Below are 17,500 nucleotides of genomic sequence, written 5' to 3' on the forward strand. Positions count from 1 at the left end.
CTGCGGCGTGGGGGATCCGGCGCCACACGCGCGCGTTTATTAATTTATTTACCGGGTGATGGATGAGGTGTCATTAAACCCTCGCCCTCACAACAGCTGGCCCCCGTCGGGCCGAGGCAGGCCGGGAGGCAGCAGCCGGCTCACACACCTGTGCACGTCCTGTCACGGTGGACGAGGACGGGGTGGTGCTAACGCTTCCCTCGGCAGGTCGGGTCGAGCCGTGTGGCGATGTGTGTAGAGGCTCGCTCAGACCAGACGCACGAGGCAAGACGGTACGATGTACGATGATCCGGTTAGAACTGGACTGATCACACGGATGACTAAAAGAGTACCAAAACCGTTTCTATAGTAACCTGTTGGGATCACATTAAGGTAATTCTGGTATTCCGTAGTACTCACATTCGCCTAATTTGACAGCTGTCAATCAGAACCGGACGCTGGTGAGATCAGTTGTATGCACAGACTTGACATTGGCTCGTCTCTTTGGTCTGAGCCAGCCTCACTACGTGACAGTGTTGTTAGCCATTGGCTATCGTTCTGTCCCGTTTTAGTCTTTTAAGGTGGCCGTGAAATATACGTTGTGGCGATAGAATTGCTGGTCCTATTGACGATTGATTATTGTGTTAAATGATTGCGTTAATTACATTCATGTACTAATTGAACTTCCCCTCAGGTTAGTTTAAACACAGATCCCCCCCTGTTGATATCATCATATTCATTTTGGGTGTGATTTTAATTCATCTAAAACTTAATCTTTGCCTTATGAGTATCGTATTAAAGGATATGCCAGGGATCTGAGCAGACAGGTCGTACACATCCCACGCTGTGCAACCAGCTCGCCTTGAATATCAAAGTAGATCCGGCTCAGTCAGTCCGGTATCCCTCCCCTCTGGTGTACCCCAGTGGCCGTATCACACAGCTACGCCTCAACCCTTACTCTACAAAGTCCGCCTCGCGTTGTGAATGGGTCTCTTCCGAGGGAACCTGCGTTATTGAAAGACAGCGTGTAAACATGTCCACGTGGCCGCTTGTTTCCTCCACAGTTCAACGCCGGCGCCCTGATACGAGGCTGTGAGGTGGCGACTGCTGCTGTGCTCCTTCTAACATTCCTTTTGTACCCCTCCTCCTCTTCCTCCTCCTCCTCCTCCTCCTCCTCCTCCTCCTCCCCCACTCACCTTATCCTGTCTAGGGTTACTTTAGTGACCCCTGGAATGTGTTTGATTTCCTCATCGTAATTGGCAGCATAATAGACGTCATTCTCAGTGAGATCAACGTAAGTAAGACGACCCCCCGCCCTCACTCTCAACCTGCTGCTGGCCTCTTGTCCTCTCCCTCTCTCTTTGTCCTCTCCACTCTCTCTCTCTCTCTCTCTCTCTCTCTCTCTCTCTCTCTCTCTCTCTCTCTCTCTCTCTCTCTCTCTCTCTCCCTCTCCCTCCCCCTCTCTCTCTCTCTCTCTCTTCTGAAGTCAGCACTTCAGCTGAGACACTGCGCAATCTGGGCTTTTCCCCTCCTCCCTTTCCACCTCTCTTTCCCTCGACTCAGTCCTTCCTCTTCCTCGACTCAGTCCTTCCTCTTCCTCTCCTCCCTCTCCTCCTCTCTGCCCATTCCCAAATCCACGAGGGCCACCGCACAGATCAGCAGGCTTCTCGCTGAGCGGTGGCGTTCAGGCAGAGGCAGCCACGCAGGACAAAGGGTTATGCCCCGAGGCCAAGGTCCGTCCTCCCATTGGTCCTCCCTGAGTCGACCGCTCTCCCTTTGTTTTTGCTGCCCGGAGAGAATTGCGCTTTTCCTGGGAACCATTTTTTGTTTTTCAGTTTGAGAGCCGGACCGTGACACGTCCCCGGGTTTGGGTTCCCTAACTAACAAATCTAACACACTAACCAATCGCCACAGCCCACTTTTTTTCGAAATCCTTTTTTTTTCATTTCTAACTTCAGCAACAGTGGGGGTTTTTTTTCCGTTGACGTTTGATTTGCAAAAAAATCTGTTGTTTACTGTTGTTGTTTTCATTGTTGTTGTTGTTCTAGTTGTTGTTGATATTCTCCTCTCATGGACAAGCATGACCAGTCGCCTCAGCTCCTCCTCCTCCTGCTGCACATCTCTTCCAGACTCCTCCTCCTCCTCTTCCTCTTTTCGTTCTCTTTTTGTTCCGTTGGTTTCTTTATCGATTCTTCCTCCCCTCGCTGCTCCAAACCAAAAAAAAAAAAAAAAAGCGCTCATATATATATTTATAACTGTTTTATCTTATTTTCTTCCTCCTCTCTCCTTTGATTTCCTTTTACGTGTTGCGTTTTTAATTTCTTCTTTTAAATGTTCTTTTGTTTTGTCCTTTTTTCTTGTCTTGTGTTTCCTCTTCTTCTTCTTTTTCTGGTCCTGTTTTTTCTGTCTCCGTGTCTCTGTGCTGTCCTGTCAACTCCCAACTGCAGCATTATTTTGTTGACGCATGGAACACATTCGATGCATTGATAGTTGTGGGTAGCATTGTAGACATAGCCATCACAGAGGTGAACGTAAGTAGTGCCACACTCTCTCCCGCCCTACCTGCCTGCCTGCATCCCTCCTGACCACAAGAGCGCAGCGCAAACAGAACTGCTGTTCACGTCTCAGGGCGTAACTGTGGACCCCCTCACAGATTTATTGAGTCTCTCTCCCCAGCTGTCCCTTGCTGTTTTGAAAAAAATATGCAGCACATAATTCATAAATTGGAGAATAATATCCAAGTTGATAAACAAGTTGTTATGGATTTGTTTCCCTCCATCAGTCCTTTTCTGTTTTTAGACATCTTTCTTCGTAAAAAAAATGAATAAGGAATAAGGAACACAAAACATTATACAGACAGTGAAAATCCTATAGTCGATAAATACAACTTGCAATTCCCTTAAATCCTGCCCTTCGAGACGGGTATTGCGGCTTCTGTTTGCTCGAGCATCAATACAGCCCCTCAAACTATCGCATTTTCCTCAACACATGTGTGGTGGTTGTTTTGATGTGGTGTTATGTTTTCTTAACCCTCTTAATCATTGCGACCGGGGATGTTGTCCATTCCCCTGGCATGATTGACGCTGCATTAAATGACTTCTGGAAAGGTGGTGTATCCAGGGCCAACGATAGAATCACAGAGTTTATACCAAATACACTGCATACTGCAATGGAGGCTGAGACCGATTGGTAAACCAACGTCCTGCCTTGATGTTGGTGTTTTATTAAACATCGGCCTGTGATCATCATCAAGAAATTGAATATAATTAGAAAGATATAAAGTTTTAAGTTTTGTATTACAAAATACATTTATGTCACTACATTTAGAATTAAAAAATAAGATAACTTAGTTTAAACAGTTCCAGATTCACAAGTGGCGTCAAAGACAGAGAGGACCACATTCAGCTATTTAGGTTTAGGTTATTAGCATCAAGTTTGGCCTTCTCTTGGTAACAGGTGGTTTCAAAAGTGGGCAAAGTTCACTGTTAAAGCCACGCTTGTTACCTTGTGAGAACTAGCGAACAGGCAGGTCTTAGGAGTATTCTTCAAGGAATTCAAGGAGATGGAACAGAGAAGCTTCCCGTCGCGGGTAGAACGCTCTGAACACTGTTATTCCATCCTCCATTAGACTTTCAGTGCTCTCAGGCCTACTGACAAGATGACATCCCACTCTAGTGTACCAAAGTAAAGAAAGACCCCAGCTCTCCCCGTTCTGTGTTCTGCTAATGTCGAGAGTTACCTCAAATGACATTTACATTGCGCCAGATCTCCGCTCTTTAGTGTGGTAGGACATTTTCAATGTTTTGACAATGTTTAATAAAGCCTCCGTCATCTGCGTTTCTATAGAAATGTATAAAGACTATTTGGATATAAATGACTGATACTCAAGACTCACTGTGAATGTGTGGGTCTTGAATGAGGTCGTTGGCCAGCGAATACACACACCTTTAGTCATTTGTTCAGTTCACCAATTCAGCACCCTGTTTGTCGGTTTGGATTATGGTTTTGGTTTGATTGGTTTGGTTGGTTGGTTTGCGGTTTTTAACCAATTATTTTCACTTCTAACTTCTAACCGAAAGGCATGCACTCAGTCTTTCCGTTTCACTCTCTCCGGCCTTTTGAATTGTATTTATTATTATTTGGGTTTGAGAGAAGCCTGAGCTAGAGTTAATGTTGCAATGTTTTTGAACGGATGTTTTTTCTTCTCCTTTTTTTCTTCTTCTTCACCTTATAAGAAACCCTCTTGCACTTTATGACGCACAACTTCTGCCAAACGTTTTTCAAGCAAAAATGTAACGATAATTAAAATAGCACCAGTCCTGAGCTATTCTTTGCTCAAATTGAACAGTCCAAATTGATCATCGAAACTTGATCACACCCACCTTGCTCCTCGATACAGGGTGCTCATTGGATGGAATTGGATGATCTCTATCCCAGTCGACCACCCAGATTCCCTCCCTAGTTATCGATTTAGATGATATCACTGCTTTTGCATTTTTTCCCCTAAAACCTGCGGGTGCTTCTTAAATCTCCTGATCTGTTATTTTTGCATTTCTTATCTTCTTTGGATTTGGTTTAAGAAGAACTGGTTATAGCAGATTTGTTAGTGTTTTGCACTGATCTGTGTCTTGACTGCATCACTCTTGCCCCCTCTCTCTCTCTATCTCTCTCTATCACCCTCTCTCGCTCTCTTTCCCTCCCCCGCTATTCTCTCCCTCCCTCCCCCCCCCCCTCTCTCACCTGAAATGCGAGCTGGGCAACATGAGTCTCTTGCGTCACATGGTCCCTTCCTCTCAAACCGATTGGTTATTGAATCGATTTAACAGATCAATTAAACAGCCTCTCGTAGTATAAACACACACGGTTCTTCAAGAGACCTATGTTGCCTACTGAACACACAGGTGTTGCTTGACACAAAATATGGATATGCGTTTATGACGCATTTGCAACGTGAAGTACTTGTCTGAATTCACTGTTGGCCGCCGCTCCAATACTGGTGGCGTCAACAGCTTCAGTTCATCTCACTTCACTGTGTTTATTGTTCGTCACGGAGCCATTAAGTGATTTATATTAATTTATTTGAACTACTGTTTAAAGTTTTTTTCCGATTGAAATTCATGATGGCTTCATTCACACACAACTTATTCAAAGTATTGCAGAACATCAATATTGTGAAGAACTATCTTCTTTCCTTCTTTCCTTCTCAACCTGACTCCCCTTGCCCTCGCTCTCGCTCTCACTCTCTCTCTCTCTCTCTCTCCTTCTCAACGTCTCTTAACCCCACGCACCTCTTGCCTTCAGGCATCTCCCCACATGGTGGATCCTCCAGTCAGCATTACAACGCCCTCCGATTGCTATTCCTCCACACTGTAATGCCCGTGTCGCGCCCCTTAATCCACTCTCTTCGCCCTCGGTGTCGAGCTCCACCTTTTGTGTGGACGCAAAAATAACTTTGACATTTTCAAAATCCCGAGCTCAAACGCAGACTATTCCCCCAAACTGAATATGAATACGAGTATTAGTTTGTTCGCTCTGGGAGCGCCCTCCCCCCCCCCCCCCCCCCCCCCTCCCCTCTAGCAGTATTTGCATATTGTCTTTGTTGTTTTTCATCCTGTTTATCACGATGGTCAGGGGGGCTTCGAGTGGCCAAACGCATCCCAGATCCGAATCTTCGGCCATCCGCTCTGACGCTGATGCTGCCGCTAAGAGGATCTCAGCGGATAATCTGTCTCTGTCGGAATGTGGAATTCACTTCTACCCTGAAAAGTACCACTTGGTATCCCAAACGCCGTGCCCCGCGTCGACCGGTTAACCTCCGTCAGCGAGATCAGCGCACGGTGACGACGTAACGTAATGTTGTGATCCCGGGAGAGCTACTTAGCGGCGCGGGCTCTCGCGGCGTACGGTTAGGTCAAAGCGTGGTGGAATTGCCCATCGCAGAGACGGCAGCCATTGTCCTCTGCCACCCGGATGCCTTTGAGGATAAACCCTCAGTCGCTCTGAGCTCTTAGGGTCCAGAGTGGCCAAACCCTCTGGTGCACTTCTGTCCTTCATCTGGCAGGAAGACAGAGACAGCCACAGTAACGCACTTTACCCCCCCTACCACATGCACCACGCACTCTCTCTCACTCTCACTCTCACCCTCACCCTCACTCACTCTCACTCTCACCCTCTCTCTCTGTCTCTGTCTCTCTCTCTCTCTCTCTCTCTCTCTCTCTCTCTCTCTCTCTCTCTCTCTCTCTCTCTCTCTCTCTCTCTCTCTCTCTCACTCACTCTCTCTCTCACTCTCTCACTCTCTCACCCTCTCTCTCTACCTATATTTCTCTCTCCCTCTCCCTATATATCTCTATCTCTCTCATTCTCCCTCTCTCTCTCTCTCTCTCTCTCTCTCTCTCTCTCTCTCTCTCTCTCTCTCTCTCTCTCTCTCTCTCTCTCTCTCTCTCTCTCTCTCTCTCTTTCTCTCTCTCTCACACATAAAGACCCAAGTCTTGAATACATACTCCTATATCATACATTAAACGTAAAAAGTCTGAAATGAATGATGTAAACGCATTGCTTAAGCACACAGACACACACACGCACGCGCGCGCGCGCACAGAAACACATTTCCTGATGATTCCATGTTATTAACTCGAGTGGGGTCGCGGTGACCCAGAACCCTCTCACCCCCGGCACACTGCAGCATCCATGCAGGAATACTACGTTATCACGTGCACCCACATCTCCCACGCGCCAGTGCTGCACAGCCACACTGCGATGCAGCCAGCCCACCACTTCACGGACACGACTAGCTTCACAGGCTCCACAAACGCACACACACGCACACACAAACACAAACACATCCGTTTGTCACTAGACATGCACGCATGTAGAAATGCAATGTCCCCCCTCTCGCTATGATGTCATTCCTCAAGCAAACGCATACACACACACACACACACACACACACACACACACACACACACACACACACACACACACACACACACACACACACACACACACACACACACACACACACACACACACACACACACGCGGGCGAAGGCGCTGCTCTAGTGCTGATCTTTGTTGCCTTTCCTTAAAGCCAGCTGACTCCTCCTCGTCCTCCTCCTCGTCCTCCTCTTCCTCCTCTCATCCCCCCGTGGTAAGGCCAATGGTACGCTCCAACGGTAACCCTGTCCGCCTCCCTTCCTCCACCTCCACCTCCACCCCCAAGCCCCCCCCCCTCCTCATCCTCCTCCCCCCCCTCCCTGCATCTCCTCTTCGCTCTGCTACCAGAGCAGTTGTATACGGTGATCAAACCTCTCAGCGCTGCCTTCATCTCTGCAGCTTTGCCGTCGCGCTAAAGCCTCTCCTCTCTCCTCCTGTCGCTCTCCTCTCCTCTGGTGTTCTGTCTCTCCTCTCTCCTCCCCTTTCTCCTCCTGTCTCCTCTCCTCTCCTCTCTCCTCTACTCTCCTCTCTCCTCTTGTCGCTCTCCTCTCCTCTGGTGTTCTGTCTCTCCTCTCTCCTCTCCTCTCTCCTCCTGTCGCTCTACTCTCCTCTGGTGTTCTGTCTCTCCTCTCTCCTCTCCTCTCTCCTCCTGTCGTCTCGGCTCTCCTTTGGTGTTCTCCTGTCTCTGCTCCTCTCCTCCTCTCCTGCTGTCTCTCTCATTCCCTCTGGTGTCTCTATGCTCTCCTCTCTCCTCCTGTCTCTCTGCTCTCCTCTTCTGTCCTCCTGTCTTTCTGCTCTCTGCGGTTCTGCAGCAGCATGCTTAAAGTTGTCAGGCGTAGTTCAGTCTGTGCGTTTGTGCGCTTGTGTTTGTGTGTGTGTGTGTGTGTGTGTGTGTGTCCGTGTGTGTGTGTGTGGGTGAGCGAGTGTGAGCGTGTGTGTGCGTGCGCGTCTGTGTGTCTGCAGGTATATCTGTAAAAGTGAGTCTCTATTGTTGTTGACAGTGTGCACACGGCAATCACCAACCCCCCCACCCCCCCCACCCAGCACATCATAGTCGTTCCCCCACCCCCCCTTCCTCCTACCACCACCACCACTTTTTTTTAGTCTGGGTGTGGTCCTCCAAGTGGTCTATCTTTCTATCTATCTATCTATATATATATATATATACCTTAATCCTATCTCTCTATCTCTATATCTATCTATCTCTATATTTCTCTATCTATCTCTCTATCTCTCTATCTCTCTATCTATCTATCTATCTATCTATCTATCTATCTATCTATCTATCTATCTATTTATCTACCTAACTTCTATTTACCTATATATTTATCTATGTGTCCGTCTGTTCGCTTTGTGTCTGAGTAATTCAGACGTCCCTTGGATATTTTCTCCTGTCTCCCGCTGTGTCTCTTGCTGTTCAGCTTTCCTATTGTCCATCTCTTCTCTGTGTGGCACTGTCTCCCCCTGGGCTCCACTGTTGGTATTACACGGAGATGCAGACGTGTTGAGCAGTGTTGTGTCATTTCCTAATTACCTGGCAGAGCAGTCAAGAACAACTCGCTTGGTGCGTTGCTTTTTAGCACAACCTGTCCGAGATGAAAAAAGAAAAGTAGAAATTACAGTTTATTAGGAAACATTTTAATGAAAAGATTGTGACCCGTTTTTCTTTGAATGGGTGCACTAAATAGAAACAGCTTCAAAGGGCCGTATTTTGGATGCAAAAATATTCAACAAGTTGAGTATTTTGTGAATAAAAAGAACACATCACATGAGTTGCCTTTGGCTATGCCTGCAGACGTGTGAACAGTGACGTCATGTTATGATCCCTCTCTGTTGTTGAACCACCAGGAATACATTATGAAGCACTATACACACTAAGGGCAACAAACAGATTCAAAACAGTTTAGCTCAGTAGGTCTAGCCTAATGCAGCATATTAAATAATACGAGTAGCAGTAATGCAGGCTAATGCTTCATCTGTGATAGTAACAGCCTATTGCTTGAATGTAAAACGTTAGCACTTTCGGGAAATAAATGAGTCAATGTTTCATTGACATTTTTGGCATGTGGATTTGGAGGAGCCAGAAGTATTTAATAATTAAGTGGTGTTGGAGCTGCTTTCTGTTAGAAGGTTCAATGTTGAATCGTTGGTTACTATTCTCTGGTGTTTTATAAATGGATGCGGAGGTTGAAACAGTAACTCCAACTATCCCTTTTGGGATTAATAAAGTACAATTAGTTTAGTCACTGCAATTTCCTAGGGCACTCCGGGGTTGAGATAGAAGATAAAAACATTAAAATACTAAAATGAATGGATATTCTTTTAAAAACAGTAGGCATTAAAGAGAATATCAAATTAAAGCGTAGTTCAAAGGATGTTATTTGAGGTAATGTTTAAAAGTATTTCCATTAACAAAATATCCAAGAGACAAATTACTAATAAGTTAATTTTTTTTTTTGTATTACATATAAGTAATCAACCAACAAAATGTTTTTTCATAGAAAAACAAACGTATTTAGTAACAGGCTTAAAGTGGGTGTATTAAGTGTTAAACTATAATGATTAAACATTTTAATGCAACATACCATAAATCGATTTATCGAAACAGGAAGTTAATCTATTGAATCTGTTTGTTGCCAGGTGAACTTCAATGAGATCATTTTATTCAACAAGCGTGTTTGCCCGATTCTCTCCCAAATCTCTCTTGTCAGTTGGTTTTGATGGGACATTTTAGGACGCATTTTCCCTTTTAATAACTGTATGCGTGTGTGTGTGTTTGTGTGTGTGTGTTGGTGTGTGCATGTGTGTGCGCGTGCTTGTGTGCATGTGAGTGCATGTTTTCTTCACTTTCTATATTTTGTGTCTTTTGAATGGATGGATGGGTTATGTATGTATTTCTATTATGCATGTCTATGTTGTTCCTTCTGTTTATGTGACCGGTATCGGTTGGATATATTTTATATATCGCAACTTCTACTTTCTGTTTGTATCTGTATTTTCTTCATTTTTTTTTGTGCATGTGTGTGTGTGTGTGTGCGTGTGTGTGTTCATTTTTACTATGCCTTATTTCTGCCTGCTATTTCATGTGCGTGTATATTTCCCTACACACACCCTACACTGGTGTATGTGTGTGTGTTGATGCATGCACTTGTGCACCTGTGTGTGTCTGTGTGTGTGTGTGTGTGTGACTGCGTTCCTGTATTCCTGCGCGTGTGTGCACCTTTGCGTGCCTGTGTGTGCTTGTGTACGCGCCTGTGTGTGTGTGTGTGTGTGTGTGTGTGTGTGCGCGTGTATGTGCTTGCCCATGCGTCCTAAACCCCCCAACAAAAGGGACTGCAGAACTCAGAAGAGAACGCCAGGATCTCCATCACCTTCTTCCGGCTGTTCCGCGTGATGAGGCTGGTGAAGCTGTTGTCTCGCGGGGAGGGGATTCGGACCCTGCTGTGGACCTTCATCAAATCGTTTCAAGTGAGGGAGAACCGGACGCAACACGCTGTAGTCGGGCTGGAGGGCTGGATTCACACCGCTAGCGCGACACCCACCCAGAGGGCTGGCTGTTGTTAGATTAGTAGCCACTAGCTGTCGTCGTGTTAGCTCGTGAATTAGCAGTTTATTAGGGAGTTTAATCAGACACAATGGATTGTACATTTTTATTATTATTAATTTGATTTTATCTTTATTTTACCAGGAAGAATCCCGTTGAGATTCAGTATCTCTTTTACAAGGGACTCCTGGCCAAGACAACCGCATGTAGTTCCACATAAAATATACATAAATAGACAACATAAAACAGAAAAAGACAATTGGCAATTTAACATCATCTCAACATGATCACCCTCAACGTTCTGTGCATTTAGTACTCAAATAGTCCTTAATATATGTAATATGACATTACACATATCGCATTGTATTATATGAAATATTATTATTAGTATACTTATGTCTTATATTTTATTACACACTATCTAATTATATATTTTATTGCATTTATTAAACCATATTATTTTTATTTATATTGCATATTATTAAAAAGTATCATTATAATACGTTTCACAGGTCATTGAAGGAAAAATCTTTTTTAAGATTTTGCACAAAACAATATTTAACCTCAAGATTCAAGTAAAAGACAAGCACATGTGTTTATGTGGCGTATCGATTTGTAATATACTTGATAAATGCTTAATATTCTAACACAGTTTATTTGTGTAAATCCAGCCTGGGTACGGTCTTCAAAGCCCCCCCCCCCCCCCCCCCCCCCTTTATAACCCCTCCTTCTTTTAGCCAATCAGAGGCAGCTAGGATGGACAGCTGTGTTGTCCAATTAAAACGATGCAGGGTTTGCGGGGCGGGTGGTTCTAGAGGCTTCCATAGCGACATCGATTGTGAGAGTGATGTCGGAACATAGGAAGGGACTCTTTAATTTTTTACCATCATCTCTCCTTTTTGACATGTTTCTTCTCTCTGACCACCCCCCCCCCCCCCCTCATTAGCACCATGCAAAGAGCCCTCCATTCATGTAGTTGGGTTAAGCTTTAGATAAGGCCAGAGGTGGACCTGCCAAACCCTGGAGAAACTGTTTGTCAAGCAGTCATTGTTGCCACAAGCCTTGTTGGCACGTCTGCCCCACAAAAGTGTTATTAGTGTCATATTGCGGCATGCACACGGAAATCTGTCAACTTTGTTGACAGAGGGGTTGCCTGAGAATTTTAGACTAATACAAAATGTAACATAAACCATAGACAACGGGCCGTATTCATCTGGCAGCCATCTTGGCTCCAAGCACTCGCTGGAGCCAAGATGGACCATGATGGAGGCAAAGATGGCCGCTAGGCAAATAAGGCCAATGGGGAGCAAGTGGATAATGATAATTCGTAATGAGCTGATGACACGCCGTCACAGGGTCGAATCCCATTCAGAGCACGGCTGGTATGGTACGTCGCTTGTTATTCAGTGCTGAAAACGCGCCAGGCGTTTCCATGTATTTGTAGCGGGTAAGCAGTAATCCAGCTCCATGGTTCATAGAGGAACGCTGTGTGAGTGCGTGTGAGCGCGTGGGCCATGGCAGCAAGGCGGTTGCTGGTTCCATGCCCGTACTGACGCGTGTGTCTCCCCCCAGGCCCTGCCCTACGTAGCGCTGCTTATAGTGATGCTATTCTTCATATACGCCGTCATCGGGATGCAGGTAAGACTCTGTCCGGTCGGCCGTCTCCTTTCCTTATCTCCTCTCCGTGCTCCTCCTCTTCCTCTTCCTCGTGTCCAGACGGTCTTCATCCCTTTGTTCGTGCGTGTGTGTTTGTGTGAGTGTGTCTGTGGTGTGTTTTGTCCTCCTGGAGTCTTTTCATCAGGAGTCCTTATCTGTAAATGTCGTCTCCTCTTTTCCAAACCTCCTATCTCTCTCTCTCTCTCTCTCTCTCTCTCTCTCTCTCTCTCTCTCTCTCTCTCTCTCTCTCTCTCTCTCTCCTCTCTCTCTCTCTCTCTCTCTCTCTCTCTCTCTCTCTCTCTCTCTCTCTCTCTCTCTCTCTCTCTCTCTCTATTCTCTCTGCATGCATTCTCTTTCTCTCTTTCTCTCTTTCTCTCTCTCTCTCTCTCTCTCTCTCTCTCTCTCTCTCTCTCTCCCTCTGTCTGTCTCTCTCTATTTATTCTCTACATTCAATCTCTCTCTCTCTCTCTCTCTCTCTCTCTCTCTCTCTCTCTCTCTCTCTCTCTCTCTCTCTCTCTCTCTCTCTCTCTCTCTCTCTCTCTCTCTCTCTCTCCAGATCTCTCCCCTTTACTCTTCCTCCTTCCTCTGTGTTTGTTGTGTCGCTTGTTTGACTCCAGTGTTTCTGGGGTACATCTCGTTGTTCGACCTACCCGGAGGAAGGGAAGGAAGGAGATAGAGAGAGAGAGGGAGGGAGAGGCCATTCCTCCCTCCCTCCCCCCCCCCCCTCCCTGTGGTACTGCTGACCCCTGACCTGTGTTTTCTGACCCCGCCCCCATCAGATGTTTGGTAAGATAGCTCTGAAGGACGAATCGCACATCAACCGGAACAACAACTTCCAGACCTTCCCCCAGGCAGTTCTGCTGCTCTTCAGGTGAGGAGCCAATCACGTGGCCAGGAAGCCCAACGACCAATCACCATCAAATCATGAGGAAGGATTTCATACAGCTCGGAAATGACAGTTGGGAAGCAAAGATTGTAAACATTGTAAACATCACTAATGAATAAATAAATATAGTCTATAAGTTAAAATATATAAATCCATGTTATAATTAAAACCACTTAATGTCACCAGAGACGAGATTTTTCTCTCATGCAATGTAAAATGTAAACTCTAATTTTGTGTGTGTGTGTGTTTGTGTGTGTGTGTGTGTGTGCGTGTGCCTGAGTGCGTGTGTGGTACTGCACATGCATACGTGGGCTTGTGCTGTTGAATGCTTGTGTTTCTTGTGTCGAACATGTTCCCGTGCATGTCTCCATGTATATGTGCCACTATGGTATGGATGTGTGTGTGTGTGTGTGTGTGTGTGTGTGTGTGTGTGTGCGTGTGCGTGTGTACGTCAGGTGTGCCACCGGGGAGGCGTGGCAGGAGATCATGTTGGATTGCGAGCCCGTGCAATCATGTGAGAAGGGATCGACCAATGGGAACAGCTCCCTGACTGTGGAGGATTGTGGCAGCCATTTCGCCATATTCTACTTTGTCAGCTTCTACATGCTGTGTGCCTTTCTGGTGAGTGCAGGGACAGATGGTTGCTAGGGGGGACAGATGGTTGCTAGGGGCTCACGCCTTTGACTCCAGTGAAAAGGCTGTGGGTTGGATCTCTGAGCAAGATGCTTCATATCTGACAATATGAAGCATTTTATACACTAATTTTGTTTACGCCATTGTGATTGAAAGTGTTGCATTACAGAGAGAAAATGTAAAAGACGGAAAAAACAACAACATACGATACAGTGAAAAGACAAACATAAACATGATGTTTTTGACCCTCCTCAGATCATCAACCTGTTTGTCGCTGTCATCATGGACAACTTTGATTACCTGACGCGTGATTGGTCGATTCTGGGCCCGCATCACCTGGATGAGTTCAAGAGGATATGGGCCGAGTACGACCCGGAAGCAAAGTAAATCCCCTTCATATTGAATGTACCCGATATCCATGACATTGGAGTTCATACAAGGCTTTGTGGGTAAAAGGTTTTTGTAGGTGAGATTGAAGAGCTAGAATTTGAGTGTAATCTGTTAGAAATACGCGTGAATCAGCCACTACTGAGCTGTGTGAGAATATCTGTTCCCGTTGGCTGTGTTTCGGTCAGCAGTAGCTCAGGAGGTACAGCGGGTTGTTCGATCCCCGGATCCTCCTAGCTAGAGTGTCGAGGTGTCCCTGAGCAAGGCACCTAGCCCTCACTGCTCCTGACGAGCTGGCTGTCGCCTTGCATTACTGATAGCAATCAGAGTGTGAATGTGTGCTTGAATCGCTTTGAATAAGGGCGTCAAAATCCCCAAAATGTGATTGTAAATGTGGTGTGCCACTTCAGTCTAGTCGGTCACACTGATACCTATCTGTGAGCGTCGATCAGTGAGCGTCGATCTGTGAGCGTCGATCAGTGAGCGTCGATCAGAGACTGTCGATCAGTGAGCGTCGATCAGTGAGCATCGATCAGTGAGCGTCGATCAGTGAGCGTTGGTCGTGTGTGATCCCACCAGGGGTCGGATCAAGCATCTGGACGTGGTGACGCTGCTCCGCAGAATCCAGCCGCCGCTGGGCTTCGGGAAGCTCTGTCCTCACAGGGTGGCCTGCAAGGTAACACACACACACACACACACACAGACACAAACACACACACACACACACACACACACACACTCACACACACACACACACACACACACACACACACACACACACACACACACACACACACACACACACACACCTTCCATAGCAATGAGCAGCTCCAAGTAGGTTCAGACCATCACAAGGAACAATACTTCCACGTTACCTTTATACATCCCTCGTCACTATGACAACCAGGACCCTGAATACAGGGCAGGGTAGAAGGATGTCACACTTGGATTGACACCTGTCCTGTTCTGTCCTGTGTGCGTGTGCGCGTGTGTGTGTCTGTTTGTGTGTGTGTATCTGTGTGAGTGTGTGTGTGTGCGTGCCTGTGTGTGTGTGTGCCTGTGTTTGCGTGCGTGCGTGCGTGTGTGTATGTGAGTGCCTGTGTTTGTGGTGTGTGTGCGTACCTGTGTGTGTGTCTGTGTGTGTGTTTGTGCCTGTGTGTGTGTCTGTGTGTGTGTGCGTGCCTGTGTGTGTGTGTGTGTGTGTGTGTGTGTGTGTGTGTGTGTGTGTGTGTGTGTGTGTGTGTGTGTGTGTGTGTGTGTGTGTGTGTGTGTTTCCTGCAGCGCCTGGTGTCTATGAACATGCCTCTGAACAGCGACGGCACGGTGATGTTCAACGCCACGCTGTTCGCCCTGGTCAGGACTGCCCTGAGGATCAAGACTGACGGTAAACACACACCCAACACACGCGCAAACACACCTATACACACACACACAACAAACACACACATACACACACACACACACAAACACACAATGTCACGTGACGATATTCGCATCCAACACAATCTGTTTGACACAAAATAAAACGCCGTTCTGATTTGATGTTTTTTTTGTATTTTGCGTGTGAGCGAGTGTGTGTTTGCACGTGTGTTTGTGTCTTTGTGCATACGTGTGTGTGTGTGTGTGTGTGTGTGTGTGTGTGTGTGTGTGTGTGTGTGTGTGTGTGTGTGTGCGTGTGCAGGTAACCTGGAACAGGCGAATGAGGAGCTGAGGGCGATTGTGAAAAAGATCTGGAAGAGAACAAGTATGAAGCTTCTGGACCAGGTGGTGCCTCCTGCTGGAGGTAGGATGTCACTGCAACGTCCTCTACTATACAGTAATGTTTGGCCTTGTGTGAGTCCAGGGAAATACCCATTAAGCTTGACTAATTTCTGATGCAAAATAACACCAACGCAGTTCCCGCGAATAAAAATCACAGGAAAGCCAGACCGTTGGTCCAGGATTTGCCTTCTCCAAATCGTTCCGATGAGGTAAACGGTCCGACTTCTGCATTGGAAAAGCGAAAAAAGAGTTGATGTAGCACACATCGATTTTCCACACCCATAAGAAGCAGTACTTAGCCGAGAGTGACAGTTCCCCTTTAAGGTCATATTTAAGACTACAAACACAGGTCAATAAGGAGCGGGTATAGGGGCTTCCTCAAGTGTTTCTAGGGACACCACCAGTAATTAACCTCCCAATCTGGAGAGTTGGGTCACATGTAAATAAGGTGAGTTGAGACGGATGCTGTTGAAAAACAAGAGTTTATAGAGATACTTCACCGGTGGGAATATGAAGGTTTTATGAATTAAATAATTCAATGTATTATAAATGTGAAAAAAAAATTGAAATCGGTTCATCCTAGCCTGAAAAAAGGCAGAAAGAGTGTTTTCATGGTCTCTCTGGCTCAAAGTAAGAAAACCTCCAACTACCACAGTGCATTGCGCTCGCTGCCCCGCCCACCTGTCGGTCTCCCGTCCCCCTCTGACTGATATTTATTTATATATTTATTTATATTACATAGCGATTTTATAATGATAGAACGCCGGTTCTAAATGGGGGAAGTATCCCTTTAACAAAGTGTTAAAGAGAGAGTTGAAGTCTGTTGTGACGCTGTGTTATGACTTTTCTAAAGGCGGGTATATGCTTGCCGTGTCCCCTGAGGTGTGACCGCCAACTCCTTCTAACTACCCGGCCGTGTGTGTGTTGCTAGCCAGCTTGTCCAACCAGTTTGGGATTATTATTATCGGACAATTCCGCCTCGGTTTTCATTTCAATTCAAACAGCCATGAAGGATGTATAATTGAAGCCTAAGGGTCATGTGTTTCATGATATCTCTTTGTGGTTTTCTTGTCTCTTTGTCCAGACGATGAGGTGACGGTTGGGAAGTTTTACGCCACCTTCCTGATCCAGGAGTATTTCCGCAAGTTCAAGAAGAGGAAGGAGCAGGGACTGGTGGCGAAGGTGCCCCCCAAGACCGCCCTCTCTCTGCAGGTGGGGTCAGAGAGAGAGAGAGAGAGAGAGAGAGAGAGAGAGAGAGAGAGAGAGAGAGAGAGAGAGAGAGAGAGAGAGAGAGAGAGAGAGAGAGAGAGAGAGAGAGAGAGAGAGAGAGAGAGAGAGAGAGAGAGAGAGAGAGGGGGGGCAAGGACAAAAGTGTTTATCCGTAATGTAGTTGTAAGAGGAGATGATCAGGGTAAAGTGTAAACTGTGTGTGTGTGCACACGGCATGTGTCCTTGTGTGTGTGTGTTTGTGCGTCCTCATGCATGTCTATTTGCATGCATACGTGTGAGTGCGTGTCCATCTGTGTGCGAGTGTATAACTAATTGTGCAACTGTGTGTGTGTATGTCTGTGTGTGCGTGCGTGTGTGTGTCTGCACCATTGCATCAATGTGGGAGTGTGTGTCTTATCTGCTTGTGGATGAATAACTAACTGCGTCTGTGTATCTGTGTGGGTGTGTGTGTGTGCGTGTGTGTGTGTGTACGTGTGCGTGTGTGTGTGTGT

The 17,500-nt window shown here is 46.3% G+C and overlaps 1 protein-coding gene across 1 annotated transcript in view; it reads left to right on the forward strand.

Annotated features, from left to right (window-relative positions):
• cacna1c (calcium channel, voltage-dependent, L type, alpha 1C subunit) overlaps window positions 1-17,500 on the forward strand; it is a gene marked incomplete in the record, with an annotated part of 131,843 nt that overhangs the window by 102,940 nt on the left and 11,403 nt on the right. The window contains 11 exon segments of the mRNA XM_030342543.1: window positions 1,190-1,273; window positions 7,067-7,138; window positions 10,243-10,380; window positions 12,029-12,094; window positions 12,892-12,983; window positions 13,454-13,619; window positions 13,887-14,014; window positions 14,598-14,694; window positions 15,300-15,402; window positions 15,700-15,801; window positions 16,864-16,991. Of these exon segments, the coding sequence (XP_030198403.1) occupies window positions 1,190-1,273; window positions 7,067-7,138; window positions 10,243-10,380; window positions 12,029-12,094; window positions 12,892-12,983; window positions 13,454-13,619; window positions 13,887-14,014; window positions 14,598-14,694; window positions 15,300-15,402; window positions 15,700-15,801; window positions 16,864-16,991 (1,176 nt within the window).

Source organism: Gadus morhua, chromosome 19, assembly GCF_902167405.1.
Source record: "Gadus morhua chromosome 19, gadMor3.0, whole genome shotgun sequence".
Lineage (NCBI taxonomy): Eukaryota > Metazoa > Chordata > Actinopteri > Gadiformes > Gadidae > Gadus > Gadus morhua.